The 17,643-nt window shown below is 43.8% G+C and overlaps 1 protein-coding gene across 2 annotated transcripts in view; it reads right to left on the bottom strand.

The window, feature by feature from the left end:
• The window catches only part of NPAS1 (neuronal PAS domain protein 1), a 500,301-nt gene that overhangs the window by 369,809 nt on the left and 112,849 nt on the right, over positions 1-17,643 (bottom strand). The window contains exon 2 of one of the 2 annotated variants that reach the window (XM_085625660.1): positions 8,439-8,610. The exons of the other annotated variant lie outside the window; for it this stretch is intronic. Within the exon in view, the coding sequence (XP_085481786.1) occupies positions 8,439-8,530 (92 nt within the window). The 5' untranslated portion in view covers positions 8,531-8,610. The remainder of the gene's footprint in view (positions 1-8,438; positions 8,611-17,643) is intronic. 2 annotated transcript variants of the gene reach the window in all.

Genomic DNA, 17,643 nt, shown 5'->3' with positions numbered 1-17,643 from the left:
TTACACTTGGTCCGCAATTGCCTTGACTCGCACATGCTGATCTATACATAAACCACAGCATCAGCTTGTCACAGGGGCGGAATGTAAACAAAATGAATCTCCCTTCCTCTTCACTTAGGTATGGCAGACGGGCTCAGCAAACCATAGCTGATGCTCCTAATGCCTGGAGCGCACATTCCGCATGCTTCACAACACCACTGCATTGCTTGTGACAGGTACAAAGAGATCAAGCGGGATTAGCTCAGCCCTGACACACTTTTATGCTCAGAGGTGGGCTAGCCGGAGAATGCATGAGAAGGGCTGAGCCAGAGCCGAGCCAGGGGGCCGGCTTGGTTCTAAGAGCCAAAACATGGGCCAAACTGGCAGAAAAACGAGACATGTGAATACTCTCTCACTTTCCCTTACTTTTCATCCATCTTGCAAGCTGGCTCGCCTTTCTCGTCTCTCCCCCTCTCTCTCCTCAGCCTCATTCTCTTTTTTCGGTCTCTCTCTTTATAGCTCCCCTTTCTCTCACTTCGCTCTCGTGACTTCACCCTCATCCTTCCCTCCTTTTATCTCTCTGTTTCATCCTCTTTCTTTTGCACTCAGAGTGCTAAGGCAGTCACGTTCGACCATGCTGGATAATAGGGTGATTATCTATAACATCTCAAAGTGTTGGAAAAATGTCAATACTTCAGCCCCAACCATGGGATATTGAATTTCCACACTCAGTACAAACCACTAAGTGAGACCAAATATGTGCAAAAGTCGTATGATCCACCAATCACAATATAATGAAGCCATTGGGCCACGCGGGCACGTATCTGCCAATATTTTAATCATAAGGTCTGTGTAGATAGTTTCTCTACTTGACTGCATTGTGCTGAACATCAACCTCATAACTTTCTTTGATTGACTGTAGCTACTTTAATGGGAAGTGTAAACCCACCCCCCAAAGCAACGTCTATGAACCTATCCAGAGCCACATTTGTAAGTAGAACACCCCTGAGGTTCTGTGGCTTCCTAGGAGAGGGTGAGGCTACAAGCTGCACCTGACCTCATAGAAACATTCTATGATCCCTCAAACCCAGAGGTTCAGGAAGGCCATTCATAGATTCTAGCAGCTTGCCCCCATCTGTATTTGCCCTGGCCTCCTCTTCAGTAGCTCAGAAGTGCCCCAGCCGAGAGCACTTTCAAAGAGGGCGATCCCTTAATTAAGATGAGCCTGGTCCCAAGCCAATGAAGGAAGGCTGGTGCGTGTGTGCATACTGGTGTTATCAAACCTTGCGTGCAGAGAAGAATGTCTGAGTATGCTCTGTATGTTTGTCCTTTGGGAGGGTTTACACGTTTAGCAGGCTGCTCAGGGTGTCATTTTGGAGATGGTCCAGATCCAAGCTTTTGACAGGACAAACTCAGAACCTTGTCATGCAGGTCAGCCCAACATTCCTTCTTCCTGCATCGGATAGCCCTCCACCAGCATTGGCCCTCCCTCCAACTCCTGGGAAGAATTCTTTTGCCGAGTTCTGCATTTGGACCTCTCACTGAGCAACCTGTGAGTGCTTCCATGGCTACTTGGGGCACATGATCCCCTGAGGCCTGGTAGCCATGTGAGCCTTGCCAAAAATTCATGAGACAGAGGTGCCTACAAACTCCACTTGTCAGTCATTGCTGGCAGAGGAACTTGCTCAAGTGTGCAAAGACCGGCGGGCACCAGAGAGACTGCGCTCCGCCTGGCCTGTGTCGTGTGAATGTTCCGCAGTAGCATCACGGTCTGTAATTCCCAGTGTATCCTGTATGGGACCATTAATGCCCATCACTGGATGAGGCCATTAAAGCTCATTACAGAGTTGGGTTGTTAATGCCCATTACTGATGGGGGCCATTCATGCTCCTTCCTAAAACGGACTAGTAACGTAACGCTCATTACTATGTGGGTCCTTAATACTTGTCACTGAGACGATTAATGCTTATTACTGAGTGGCTCACTTAATGGTTGCTACAGTGTGGTCCAGTATATGCATGTTACTATGTAGGCCTAATAATTCTTGTTCCTGTGTGGAGTCAGTATATGATGTGCGTGATGTAGTAAATGCATGTTATTGAGTAGGGCCCTTCATGTTTGTTGCTGTGTAACACCGTTAATGCTCATTACCGTGGGGAGCCATTTATGGCCATGTGGAATGGGATCAAACCACCCTTTTGGAATTTCAGAGAGTGGGTCGGGGAAGCATGTGCACAGTCTGATAATCCTGCTCCTCCTAAAAGCGGGGCGGAAACATCGGCCATCTCTAAGTCAGGCAGAAGGGTATCCTGCCAGGAGATACGGCCCCAACTCATAATTGGATCCTTTTGTTTTATTCCCTTTGTGTTTCAATGCAAGTTATACAAAGTCTTTTTTATTAGGAGTTATAAATAGAGGGCGATTGTGGCACTGGAGACAAAGGGACTATCCCACCTCATCCAATCACAGCCAGGCAGGACTCACTTCTACCCTGTTTGATTCTCTGAACCTTATTACATAATTTCTTCACATATGAACCCTGATATCCTCTTAAAAAGTATGTTAATTTACTCAGTCTCTCCTCTGGGTCACTGGCTCATGCGGATGATTAAGGTCAGACGAAACACTATTGCCCCACCTAACTCAGCTATGTAAACATTCTCTTCCCACTGGCAAGTCCTAGTTATACCGTTTAAAAAATGCACGGTTGAACCATCAATCCTTGCAACCCTCCACCCCATCTCCATCCCGCCCTTACCTTCCAAGATAACGGACAGATTATTAATGAGAAAATCCCAGCCTTTGTTAATGGCCATTTGATACCGGGTACCATGAAAAGCGGCGTCAAACCACTCTCAAGCTAGGGTCATAATCTTAATTAAATGCCCTCTCCTGTGGTATGCCACTGGGCTCAGCTCTAAGCCCAACCCTGCTCAATATCACTTGGCACTATGGCTGCTCTCTTAGGGCCCTTCAGCCCCCAATATTTTGTTACCTACACCGAATACACTCAGCTGATCCTTCATCTTATAGGAACAAGGACTTTCTCCAGAAATGTTATAAGGATTATATGGTCGTCTTTGCCATGTGACTGGTTGCCCACTATCTAAGACTCAACACTGGAAGGAAGTTATTATGTTTGACTCTTTGCCTATTTCTTGGACAGATGCCTGGTGGCTTAATGATCTTGGTCTGATTCCCAAACCAGTAAATACCACTCATAATCTGGCCGCCAGAAAACCATATTTCCTCATGGATCTTCTGCCAAGAAAAATGTTGTTCCAACATTTGAAGAGGTTTTTCAACGTAGAATGTGCTTTCTGTAAATGGGAACACCTAGGCATACCATGCTTTCATCATATATTTGGGACAATGTGTTCCAAACGCACACACTGGAAACACACTGCTCCTACTCTGAAGCTCATTTGCTACACTTGTTCTTTGTGTAAATGTAAGAAACTGGAGTATTAGTTGAGGTGATGATAATCCATGTCAAATAATAATTACAATTCTTGTCAGGGTGAACTACCAAGGGCATTAATCCTCTTGTAGCTTGGCAGAAAGCAGTCATGCTTAACTTAGAGTCAATGTGTAAAGTATTTATGTAGTACTCAAACGCAATAAAGCGAAAACACAAAACACAAATCTCAAACCAGTTTAGAACAATAGATTAAATAAAAAAAAATGACATCAAACTGACAAAAACCAATAAGTAGAACCAAAGATATGAATGTTTAAAGTTTGTGCTTAAAAATAGAGTCAAAACTCACAAAGCACCAACTATCGTTATTTGGTCATGCTGGAGCAGGCCAAAGTCAAAAGTTAATGCGGACAGTGATGGAGCACAAGCTGAATATAGGGACCAGGTTTACTGTGGTGTCAAGTTTACCTTTGGACTTAGAAACTTTTATGGAGAAAGAGTGGTAGTTGATGAGTCCTTGGCAGAACAAGCTGCAAGCTGGATCCAAAGCGCAGATTAACGATGGTGGGTTGCTGAAGTGCAGGGTTCAGGTGCGATCATCGAGAAATGGTGGAAAGCTCCAAGAAGACAAACTCTAGAGTCCATTCGCACGAAGGCCTCGATGTCAATTGGCTTTTCCTTGGCTTCGTTATTGGTGAGGCTTTCTACGTTCAGACTTAGAAACCTTTCTGGAAGTCTGGTCTCCTTCAGCGGAGCCAACCAGCAAGCTGCATCCAACCCATGATTCGATGGCTGTGGTTTCTCTAGTGATTCCAGTCTTCGTCAGTTCTCCAGAAAGAAAGTTGGCAAAACGTTTCTAAGTCCTATATCTTGCAGTTTGGGGACAGGAGAACTACATCCTAACGCCAACCAAGGGCCCAGGACCTCTAGACACCGTTTGGGGGTTAAAACTCACTCCAAAACAAAAGAGACCATCAACAGTGTCTGGTGCAGTGCCAATGGGAACAGGTCATCTGGGCAGTGTCAGTGAGAGAGTGCCTCTGGAAGCTTCTTGTGTCTCTGTATTTCAAACAAGAGGTCAACGAACTGACCCTTGGAGTCACTGCTGGGGTCTTGAGTTCAAGCTAAGAAGGTCCAGTCTTCTTTCAGGTTCTTCAGACAGCAGATCATTCCCTCTTCTGATTCTCCACGGGTTCAGGAGTGTTCTGAGGAGAGGTCTGCGGGGTCCACCTTCATGTTCAGTGCCAGCCTGTGGGTTGGGGTAAGCCTTTGGAGCCTCTGTCCAAACTCCCAGGGTCCTTTGTCTACTGTCTTTGAGCAATACACATCGCACCATAGGGGAGACATCAGGGTACAGGTGACAGCTGAACACTGGCAGGAACGTCCTTTGGTTTTAGGTAGGAAAATAACTTTCTAAAAGTGTCATTTCAACTAAAGTAATAGAAAATCTGACTTGACCATTAAGTTGCTTTTCAAATTCCTCTTAAAATGAGTCCTTGAACCATTATTCTAGCTGATCCCAAAATTAAATTAAGCCTTTTAGGTTGTTATAATGTAAACCAGTGCATTCACAGTGGGGGACAGGTAGGTAGCCTGTACATATTCCCTACCAGCCTGTCCATTAGAGCCTGGTGGGAATATGCAAATTGCACATGACTATTTGGGCCAAGACAGCCAGCCAAGCAGTCATGGGCACTTAGTTTGCACAGTTACCTCCTCCTTCCTGCGCCACCGGCCCCGCCCTATCTTAATCCAGCCCTGAGGCATATAAAATGATAATAACCTTGCTATTATCATTTTATTTTTAACCCTTTTCACTGCTTTAAGAGCAGTGGGCGACGCTCCTCCGCCTTAGCGGAGAAGCCACCACTGTGTACTCCTATGGGAGAGCCAGCCTTGCTACTCTGAAAAGCAACATAGAGTTGTTTCCACTGCCATTAAATATATGGTCCCTACTTTGTAAATGCCACCCACCCTGCCCTAGGGGCACTTAACACTTACCTTAGGGGGTCACTTATAGACAGGGCCACTGGAATTATGGAATTCTGTGGCGCTTTTTGCATAATATAGGCGTTCTCGCACTTGCCACATAATCATCATCTGCTGCAAAACCTGCAGATTTTAACAAAAAAAATGTTTCTAGCTCAAAACAGATCAAAAGTTACCAAAGGTATGGTGACTCGGGTTCTTGCGTCCTGGAAGTCTTTTTTGCAAAAGTATACTGGTCATCTTCCAGTTGCTAATTGTTGTATTTGGATGTCAAATAGGTACTAATTAGGGTGAACTCTTTAATCAGAGACTGTGATCAGGTGTAAAAATGACAAAATAATGAAGCAATACTATCACCAAATGTGGCACATATTACCGCATAATTTGCATATTATTGCCTCATAATTTAGTCAACCTTGCCACATAATATGGCTTCCTTTGCCACATGATTTCAGTGACCCTGCTTATATGCAGATAGGAAGACTTAAGCAAAAAGTTTATTTGCCAAATCAAAAAGGCAGTTTAAAACTGCACACCCACGCTGCAGGGGAAGGCCCATGGCAACGAAAATGAGTTCAGCAACAGAAGGCAAAAATCTGAGGTGACCTTGCAGAAAGGCCACATTTTCAACAGCAATACTTGGATTTTTCACTGTCCCTGTGACTTCACTGTCATAACATTGATGGCATCAAACTCAGTTAAAATTGTTGCAGCACCTCTCCTGAAATTGAACAGTAAATCATGTTGTATAGGAGTGTAATGTGTTACACAAGCTATATGCAAAAGGTTCCAGGCAGAATTATTTCATAATGTGGATTCTAGCTCACAAAATATAGCAATTACACTCTATAGGTATAACCTTTCAGCCTCTCATTGTTTTAACTTAGAAAATTACATATTGGAGTTTGATTAAATTACAGTAGTACATCAATAATATAGTGAAGTATTGATGTACTCTTTCCCTTTTTAGATGATGTGTATATTAACTAAGTGTGCATCTTTTTCCCATACAAATTTGCAATATATTACATTACATTGATAAACGAGTATGTGCTCTATTTGGGTGCTACCTTATTACATTCGCATGCAAACTTCTGCTTAGATAACATTGCAAGTACAACTGTCATGCAACATTACTTTTCAGTGTTTTGATGTCACTTTCATAGTTCGTGAACCCTTCGAACCTGCAATGGGAAATGCTATTTACCAACACATGTCTCCCTTTTTTTTAAACCAAAAAGTTCTTCATGTATGTGCTTATTGTACCAGAACCATACAATTGCAAATATGAACAATGTGATAGTCAAGTCAAGATCAACTTTATTCGGCATATTTGCCATAAAAGCATACAATTCGATAGTTATTTTAAAGCATGAAGAAAACTCTGCAATAACAGCATCGACAAAAAGAATAGCATAGCTAAAAGGCAAGACCTATTAGCTATAACAAAACTTGCTGGTTTTTGCTGATGCTGAGCTCAGCCTGACCCTCATTGGTGGAGAACGTGGCCTGCATCAATCAAGAACACATAGGTAACTCATTTATTTTAGTTCTTGATATACCATGATCAAGATCCCTTGCAAAGGGTAACAGTGTGCTCTACAAACTAGTGATTCAATTTACACTGTCAGCGTGATTAGAGCCAGACAGGTCTTTTATTCCACCAGGTATTTCCCCAGTGGGTGGCAGCCCTTGGAGGCTAGGTGTTAAAGCTCAGAGCCACTGCTGACACCTCTGTCACTTTCCTCAGCTCCCGAGTTTAATTGCAGCAGCCACAAGAGAGAGAGAGAAAGGGACGGGAAAGGTAGAAACAAAGTGATCAAAAAGTAAGCAGAGAGAGACAGGTAAGTAGTAGAGAGATTGGGTGGATGGAAAGAGAGATATTGCATGAACAGATGAAGGGAGAGGGGCTGATTTGAGCTTTTTTGCCAGTGCTGCTTCTAGTTCCATGACATGATTATCAGTATGAAAAGCAGAGGTCTGTATGGAGCGAGACATTTGTGTTATAAGGATTATGGTCTTTTAGGAAGTGCTGTTTAAGGTTGCTCTTGAAATCTGAGATTGACGTAGACTTTCTGATATTTTTTTCAAGTTTTTATCAATACCCTAGAATATTTTAGTTGGCAAGAGAGTTACGAGGGCTGATGCCTCAGTTGCAGAGATATGTGTATAATCTTAAGGTAACCTTTTGAATGCCACCAAGACTTACCTTTTTAACTGCTCAAGACACACAAAATGGGTTGCACTGGCATTGTTTTAGCAGAATCTATTATTCACATTGCTATGAAGTCACAGGACTATGGGTCTGATTTAAATCTTGGTGGGTGGTTTCTCTGCCAGGGTGTCAGAGTAAATTACTCCTTTGCCTTGATGGAAGTGCTGGCCACAAAATTCAGAAATGTCCGCCAGCCCAGTGGACATTTCTAGCATTGGCAGGAACCGCTGTCATGACTGTTCCTGTCAATGCATTGTAAGTTTGATGGGCAGACAGCAAACTTACAAATGTTTTTTATATTTTAAAAAATAAAATCCCAAAGTGGAATTTCTTTTTGAAAATAAAAATAACTATGCCCTCTTCGCAATTGGAATTTCCTCCCATGACGAGGGCTGGTATTGATCACTTTTCAATGTTCCTTGCCACCAGTTTTTTCCTGGTTGGGACAGGCATTTAAAATCGGCTGTATGTCTACCCAGTTCAAATTCAGTAGCTGGACATACAGGCAAACCTCTGACAGCCCTTACTCCATCAAGCTGTCGGAAGGGGTTGACTAGTACAGAGATGGAGTAGTCTTGCACTTGGTCAAACTTATTGTCCATCCAATTCTAAATCGGGCAGGAGGACCATAATGTTGGAGGGGAGTGAACAGAGTTCCCTCTACGCCAACATTTAAATTAGACCCTATGACAGCAAGTGCTCTATTAATAGGAGTTTGTTTAATTTTTGGTACCGGTCACTTCTTTTTGGCACCGCTAACTACTAACTAGGAAGGCGTGGTGACGGCGGACAAGTGAACTTGGGAATGATTTGAAGCACAGCCAAGAACCTTACCAGGGCACCGGAGGGTTCTTCACCAGCAGACCTTGAAGGAAATCCCATTCTATGCTAACGCACTTCGCATCGCTGCCATACGGGACCGCCATCTTTGCTCTCACCACATGCCCCAAACAAGTGCAATTAGGGCCTTCTCCGGGGGGCTCGGGCCTGAGGAGATCCTCGCCTCCTAAAACAACAAGAGGCAACAATTGTCACTCGTCTGGGCACTTGTACACGGTGAGCAGCAAAAAAAGGATTACCATTAAATTAACTATTAACTATGATCAACCATTAAATTAACTATTAACAATGATCAAAGATGAGAAGAAGGGGTAAAGCATATAGGTAGAAGAAAGAACAGAGAAGGCATGCAAGAAGGAGAAAAGAAATGAAAATACAGGCGGGATCAGAGGGAACAAGAGAGAACAATGGATGAAAAAGTAAGTGGGAGCAAAGGAATAAAGGTAAAAAGTAAAGAAGTCACAAACGAGATGATAAGAGAAAAAAGAATTCAAGCAGAAGAGGGAGAAAAGGAAAGGACCAAAGGAGGAAATGCATGTAAAAAGGATGGAAAAACTGGGAATGTGAAAAGAAGGAAGGAAAATGAAAGAGGCAGGTTATGATGACATTTGAAAGAAAGAAGGAGGTGGAGAAAGCAGAAAGAAGTGTAAAATAAATGGTGAAAGCAAATAGGGAGGAGGAAGAAAGACTGTGTAAAGAAAATGGCACAAAGGGAAAGAAACAGAAAAAGAAAAAATAGTAAGAACATGTGGAAGAAGTGGAAAATTAAAATAGCAAGAAAGAAGAGTTGGGGTAAAACACAGAGGTAGGATGAGAGATGAAAGATGAAGGGAGAAGTAAAAAGAGGGGGTGTGGACAAAGTTTTAACAAATATAAAGGTGGAGCTTGAAGCGTTCTGTTCATAGATCAGAAAGAGAATGCAGGAGTGGTAAAAGCCAGCCGAGGGTGGAGAGGAGACTTGAGTAAAGGGACAGAAAGGAAGGGAGGAAGAAGACAGGGGGGTGAGAAGAGAAAGAAAGAATGGGAGGGAAAATGAAGCATCTGTGTACAAAGGCAAAAATAGAAGCGTGAATTAAAATGTTCAGAGAGTAACAGGAACGAGAGCAGCACTGCTGGCACAAGAAGACAGATCGCAGGGATGGAAAATAATGGAATGGAAGCCTGGATTAAAACGCTCAGGAAGAGCAAAGAAATGAGATCAGGAAAGGGGAGGGTAGGAGGGCCCATGAATTAAGAGAGGGTGAGGGGCAGGGCCGGCCCTGAAGGTTTCCCTGCCCTTGGCAAATGCATATCCTGCCCAGAGATAGAGGCAGCCTCATTAGGTAAAGCTGTAGGAGGAAAGGATGAGAGATGGGGACAGACGGTGGCTGAGCACTCAACGCCTTCCTTCTTGGCAGCTACTGCTCAGGGTTGGATTCTGGGTCTTATTTAGAGTTTGGCAGATGGGATACTCCGTCACAACATGGCGGAAACCCCGCCCTCCATATAATAAGTATCATAGGCTATAATGCATTTGTAATACTGCGAATGTGATATCCAACATGTGTGGGACGAGTATCTCAATCGTCATACTCTACGTTCTGTTAACCTCTTCAATGCCCATGACGAGCTGGTCTCGTCATGGGCCGCGGTGGCGCTGTGCCCATGACGAGACCAGCTCGTCATAAACCCCGCCCGCTAATGAAACGGCCGGCACAGGGCGGGGAAAGGGGCGGGCACTGAAGGGGTTAAACAAACCAGGACGTATCTCAAGGGCGGAACTTAACAACGTGCCTGCGATGGATTGTATTATTCATTGAACGTGCATTGCCCTCCAAGCTCTTTGCCACTCCTCTAACTTTTCTCTTGATCCCTGTTATTTGGGGACTTTGCTCTTGTAAGGCCAGGGGTCTGCTTTAGAGCCTCTGTCATCCAGTACCGGGAAGACCAACTCACTCCAGGTTAATTCGAACACTGACTCCCGGACTTAACTTTTCTCCTTGAAATCATTGTTTTCAGTGTGTTAGTCTCAAAAATTCAATGTAAGCAAAGGACTACAACACCCAGGATGCATTAGACTATCATACAAAAGTCCAGGGCTGAAAAAAGAGTCCACAGTGACCCAGAAGATGATGGTCATCTTACCTAGCACCTGTCCCTAAAGGTCCATCATTGTTCAGATTATTGTGTGCAAGTTACGCAGGGGATGCACTATTACAGCAGTTCTGATCCTTTCAACTTCTGTGGACCCCCGCTCAATTTCTACTGGAAGCTGGGTACCCCTGCCTAAGCAGCTTCTACGATTTAACTCTCAAAGACATAAACTGGGCAACGACGCTCGACATCCTGTGATTCTGGGCAATCACTTTATCTCCCCGTGCCTAACAAAAACGAATGTGTCCTTGTGTAACTGGTGCTCATTTAAAGCAATGTGATACCTCATACCTTAAAGTCTAGTTTGCGCTATATAAAAGCCCAGGGGGAAAAAAGTACGCAAACAATGTACATCACGCAAATACACAAATTATGGAATCCTTGATTAAATTCACTAACAAAAAAATGCAAAAAACTAAATTTGAATGGGAAAGTTTGAGGTTTCCAAATGTTGATTAATTTCTAAAATGTAGAGTGATATGCTAGACTCTAGAATATCACTTGTTCTTATTGCTGCTAATGCAGATTCTCTTTTTGTCGGTGCATACCAGTGCTGTTTCAATTTAGGCCACCGATTGCGCATACTAGATTCTATTTACTGCAGTGGTGCTGCTCTCACAAATCAAGATAATTAAGCCAACTGAATGTATTTAGTTTCAATTTCAAATTCCTTCACATTTATATAGCGTTCTAAAACCTTCAATTTTCAATTCTATTTTATGCGTATATCTGCTTTATTAATAAGTTACATTATTACATTTAGAAAGTTGTGGACCCTGAAATAGGTGTTGCGGAACACCAGGGGTCCATGGACCACAGGTTAAGAATCACAGCACTATTACATGGGGAACATCCTTTCCAATGCAACTATTACAACGCACTACACTTACAACGCAATTTTTACAACGCAACATCCACTACAACGCATTCCATTACATCGCATGACACTACAACGCATTTTTAAAAACTACCTTTACAACGCATTCCATTACATCGCATACTACCTTTACAACGCATACCATTACAACGCATAATATTACATTAAAACCCCTACACTATCCAACACTTACCCTACTTTTGCACCCCCTGGAGTTAGAATAGTAATTTTTACCCCCATACTATCCAGCACTTACCCTACTGTTGCACCCCTGGAGTTAGAATAGTAATTTTTACCCCTATTATATCCAACACTTACCCTACTGTTGCACTCCCTGGAGTTAGAATAGTAATTTTTACCCCTATACTATCCAACACTTACCCTACTATTGCACCCCCTGGAGTTAGAATAGTAATTTTTACCCCCATACTATCCAACACTTACCCTACTGTTGCACCCCCTGGAGTAAGAATAGTAATTTTTACCCCTATACTATCCAACACTTACCCTACTGTTGCACCCCCTGGAGTAAGAATAGTAATTTTTACCCCTATACTATCCAATACTTACCTTAAATGCAATGTAATATTATGCGTTGTAATGGTATGCGTTGTAAAGGTAGTATGCGATGTAATGGAATGCGTTGTAAAGGTAGTTTTTAAAAATGCGTTGTAGTGTCATGCGATGTAATGGAATGCGTTGTAGTGGATGTTGCGTTGTAAAAAATGCGTTGTAAGTGCATGCGTTGGAAAAGTGTGCGTTGTAACGACATACATCCCTATTACATGAATCCAGTCCAGAGACGTTTTAGGGCATGTGCAAAGTGGGCTTTGGCCCAGGGCCCCAGCCTTTCAGGGGGGCCCTGATAGAGCTATCTCTGTTCTGCAGAGAATCTTTACCTGATGACCTTGAATAAATCTTAAACAGATTGTTTTAAATACTGTTTTCCTTACAATTATTTTTTATGTGGGTGATGTGTGACAGTCTATTGCAGACATTTTGCAGAGAAATATGGTGTTTATGTTTCATGCAACATCCATAACAAAGTTTCTTTTAGATCAAAAAGGGACCTCACATGAGAAATGGGAGGGTGTCACAGAGATTATTTGCAGTAATATTGGTGAGCTGCTGCTGCGTTACAATATTTAAAATCCACGTCACTATCCCTAAATATAAAATGTAAACCCATTTAGAATTTGGACGAGTGTGCATGTGCAATCCAAGTGACCTGGCCAGACAGGGCTTGAAAGAGCTGAAATTATATCATAAATTCAAAGCTGTTATGATCAGGGGGTCCAAAATCCATTTGGCCCAGAGCCCCCAAAATCCTTAAGATGTCCCTGATCCAGTCAGTAAATTACCTACATTTAACTGCCTATATTGTATTCCCAACGCAGCGCTGCACACAAGGTATCTCACTTCCTCCTGGACAACTTCAAACACATTCCATAACTCCACTCTTCTACACAGCGTTTTTCATCACCATGCAACATATGGAACCGTATCCCTGCTTGTTACAGTAGAAGGTCTTAACTGTGTGTTACCTCAGTGAGATATCAAAAGTTTAAACACTGCGGGTGGGCCAGTAAGTCCTTTCTTTTTTAAATAATCATTTATTTTTCCAAACTTGATATTTAAAACTTTTGCAAGGGCCTGCTTCTCTTCACACATTACTTCTGAGCAGTGGCGGCCCGTGCAGGTAAGCGTGGTGGGCGGTGCAGGGATGGGAGGGGTTCGGGGAAGTGACAAACGGCAGAATAGGGAAAATAAAATGCATAAATAAAACGACTTACCTTGAGGAATGCGGAGAGCGCAAGGTAGGCGGTTTTTATTTATTTATTTATTTTATTTTCCCTATTCTGTTTTTTGTCACTTTCACCGCCCCACCCCACCCCTGCAAGTCCCAGCCACACCCCAGTGCACTTACCGGCTGTTCGCTGCCTCTTGCATTGGTACTGAGCAGTTCGCTGCCTCTTGGATTGGTACTGAGCCGTTCACTGCCGCTTGCATTGGTACTGAGCCGTTCGCTGCCTCTTGCATTGGTACTGAGCCGTTCACTGCCGCTTGCATTGGTATTGAGCCGTTCGCTGCCTCTTGCATTGGTACTGAGCCGTTCACTGCCGCTTGCATTGGTACTGAGCCGTTCGATGCCTCTTGCATTGGTACTGAGCCGTTCACTGCCGCTTGCATTGGTACTGAGCCGTTCGCTGCCTCTTGCATTGGTACTGAGCCGTTCACTGCCGCTTGCATTGGTATTGAGCCGTTCGCTGCCTCTTGCATTGGTACTGAGCCGTTCACTGCCGCTTGCATTGGTATTGAGCCGTTCGCTGCTGCTTGCAGTACTCTGCATCTGGTGTAGGCACTGCTATGGTGGCCGTCTATACTGTTAATAAAGTATTCCACAAGCATCCTAGGACAGCCACCTGTTCATGCCTGTGCAGAAGTAGCTATATCTGAATGATTTTTAAATACTTTATCATTCTTTACCTTTCCTAGTTGGCCAATGGGCTTTCAACCTGTTGGACATCCTCAGCAGTAAAGAATGGTAAACACTTCTAATGCATTCAGAGAGGGGTGCAGAGCAGGATAGGGATGGCCGCTCTCCTTTGTGCTTCTTGTGCCACTCTGGTTCTGACAGCCGCTTGCCCATCTGGAGACACTTTAACATAACTAGGGGCTTTAATTGGGTAGAAAAATGTTTGGGGCGGGGAGGGTCTGAAAGGCGTTTGGCCTATATAATTAAGGGCGTGGCTTAAACATATACACTAAAATTCCCATAGAGTGCCACCCTACCCACACATTTGCATAGAATCACAACTGCAGCTGGCATGCACATGCACATTTGTGCTTTGCAGAGAGGCCAAGAATTGGATGATCACATATTCTGAACACCTTTTTCCCCACTGATAGGCACGGAGAGACACTTGCACTGTCTTCAGCCACAACTTAATTGTGCCCGTTATGAACACTAGGTGAGACTCAATTCAAAGTATGCACTAGACAAGTCATATGAGGCTTGAAAAAAAAATGGAACACAGCATCCTGGAAAAAGCAAACACTCATAGGGATTTCAAGATTAAATAAAGCACGTGAAATATAAGCAGGAACGACAAGGATTACCTTTACATTTGTTACACGCATCGTTCATCCGTCCATCAGTGTTTTTGCATGAAATATTAATGACATGAATACAAGGCCCAAAAGAGACCACTTTCAATGTCTGTTTCAAATTACTACCGGGTCTCAGACCCGGCCCACTTAAAGCCCTGATCCAGTCCATCAACACCTGTGAAGCTGTGAGTTGATGGAAGGCTGCCAGGGAGGGTAGAAACCCTTGTCTAGGGGGAATGCTCGAAGATCAGTGGGGTGAAAACAATCCAGTCCTTTACGCGGACAACAAGATGAACCTAGAAGAATGATACGCATCCTAGGTGGACATCGGGTGAAACCCCCCAGAGTGGTCGGACATCGGGTGAAAACCCTCAGAGTGGTCAAACTGCCTAGGCCCTCAGAGTGGGAGTGCTCTCCCTGAAAGCTAAGGCAGCTCTGAATAAACCAGAGTCTGAGGGTCCTATCTGTGGAGCCTTGCCCGGGAGGGACTTGTGGCCTGTGGCTGAAGCAAGCGGGGAGCTGCTCCCTTGGAAGTCAACAGATATGTTGAGCCCAGGACAGACTCTGTTGCACAGTGACAGATACACAACACAGCTGACAAAAATGGATGAGAAATTCCAGAGGGAGCAGAAACAATTACTTCCACTCTCAGACAAGGAGCAAGAAGAGTGCTGGGGCAACAAAAGTGGCGGATGCCTCAATTAGTGATCTGATGGAAGGGCAGAGAGGGATATTTGGGCCTCTTGACACAATACTGAAGAAATCGGACATGGTTGAAAAGCTATTTCCAATTAGAGATCTGCACCTTGCAAAGGTGAAGCAAATACATCAGGAACCCTCAATCAAAGAAGATGGAGGACAGGGAGACCCAGGAGGAAGGGGACTTGAAGGAACAAGCGAAAATGAATGAGCAGAAGACCGATGCATTGCTGTCCATTGACAGAGAGCCGAAACAAGGGTAAACCTGAGGTTGGCCACTAACATCAGAGTGCAGGGATTCACACCAAAGTCTCCTAAGACCTAACAGGGTAAGGTTATGGAGGCATTTTACACGGAACACCTGGCCCTTCCTGGTCATGATGGTGGCAACCGATTGAGAACTGCACACAGGCTTCCAACCAGGAAAAGTGCCACGATCAGTGAAGGCGAGGGCATCATTGAGGCTCTTCAGGATCCAATATTGGGTGACCCTAGTGTACACAGGGCAGAGCGGATAAAACAGAACCTACAGATAGAGGGAAAAAAGAATCCTCCAAGCCTTAACCCCGTGATGCGATCTTTGAGGGTGTAACTACAGAAGGCATGCCTGGACTGTTACATTTGGGAATAGCTTCGCCCTTATGATACACGGCCCGTTTAAGATGGAGAAATTTAGCAAGACGTTTATCTACTCACCAGCTACGGCCAGCACAGGTAAACGTGGTGGGGCGGGGCAGGGACGGAGCAGGATGGGGGGCGTTGACAGACGACGGAATAGGCATAATTGAATAAATAAAAAACACCTATTCCATAGTCTGTTGACTTCCCCCCGCCGCACCCTGCCCCATCCCACCGCGCTTGCCTGTGCAGGCCACCGCTGCTTCTTACAGATGCAAGCAGCTTCCCGCAAAAAGATGTGTCAGAACTGGACTCTGCGGTGACGTGACTGTAGCGTCCTCCTCAGCCTGGGTACCTGCTAATGACTACGCCACACACAGAGCTTAGTATAACATGCCTTTACTCGTCTGCATATGACTACAAACTCAACATTCTAAACCTGCATTCACTTCACTACTCTCTAACACTTACGTCACAGTTCTAGGGAGTCCATCAGGAGCCAAAAGGGTTCCGTCATTGCTAACTCGCACAACACTACAATTACCTATCTTGGACTCTAGTGATATGAGCTCTGTGCCCTGATACTCCAATGGGCTGGAAAGCCATTTTGACGAAATGTCTTTCTAGCATTAATTTGATTATGTGCAATTTATAATTAATCACTCTCCCTAAAGCCCTGCTGTTTTCCCTTTTTTTCTTTTTTCAAACTTTATTTACCAGTTTCAAAAGCTGTTTTCCTTTATTTTTCTTCTCTCCTCATTTGTACTTTCTCTTTTCCATAGCTCTTTACAGTTCTCTCCTGCTCTTGGCTCCCCTTCCTAGGATTTTTTTTCTTCCTTTACCTCCCCTCTTTACAATGGTGATGCCCTCATTATTGTTGTTGTGCTCAGCGTTATGCACTCAATTAAAAAGTTGGGCTGATTCCTCTCTCTTTTCTACGGCTGGCTACTAATGTAAAGTCTGTTTGCTGTAATGAGAATAAGAATGAATTAAACCATAAAAAAAATTCAAAGACGGCAATCTGACCATCTTTGATTTTTAAATACTTTATCAGCATTCTCGACCACTCCAAAATGGCCGAGTTAGAATGGTAGAGAATGATAAAGCAGTAAAAAAACAAACAAATATGGCCACCATGAGTGTGTGCACATAGATGGCTGTCTTTGAATGGATTTCTAAATATTTACTGAAAATATAGATGGAGAAAGACAATTGTGAGATGGTTGTTGTGTGTGCACAAATATTGACAAAGCTTATGGCTCTGTGGGCAGCATTAAAGGTGAGTCCTATTGGCTTTGGCAATGCATGTTATGATTGCAGTATCGTTTGGCAGTGCCTGCAAAACTGAGATGCTCCTTTTATTTCAATTAAGGCTTATTTGTCATGATAAACATTGTCCCTATAGGCCCACTCTCTCAGCAAAGCCTCATCATTCATCTCAAGAGAAGTACCCCTCTTGCGACCTGTGAAGTCAAATGAAGTAGGACATCTGGGAGTGAATATTATTACAGTCTTTTGCCAACTCTTTGAGTGACCTAAGGACCTTTTTTAAGAGTTTAGCAGAAGGGTACTTAATCATAAATGTGGCAGATGTACCGCCTGCCATAATACAAGTATATTATAGCCTATGGCATTTATAATATGGTGGACGGGGTAGTCATCATGTTTTGACGCAGTTTCCCATCCGTCACACTAGGGCCCTATGTCACAAAAGTGCCCACTAGACTCATACCTGCCAACTCACACGGTGCCACTGTGTTT

This window comes from Triturus cristatus, chromosome 9 (genome assembly GCF_964204655.1).
Source record: "Triturus cristatus chromosome 9, aTriCri1.1, whole genome shotgun sequence".
In the NCBI taxonomy this organism is placed as follows: Eukaryota; Metazoa; Chordata; class Amphibia; order Caudata; family Salamandridae; genus Triturus; species Triturus cristatus.
Note: the sequence above shows the minus strand (reverse complement) of the source record. Positions and strands in the feature narration are given on the sequence as shown.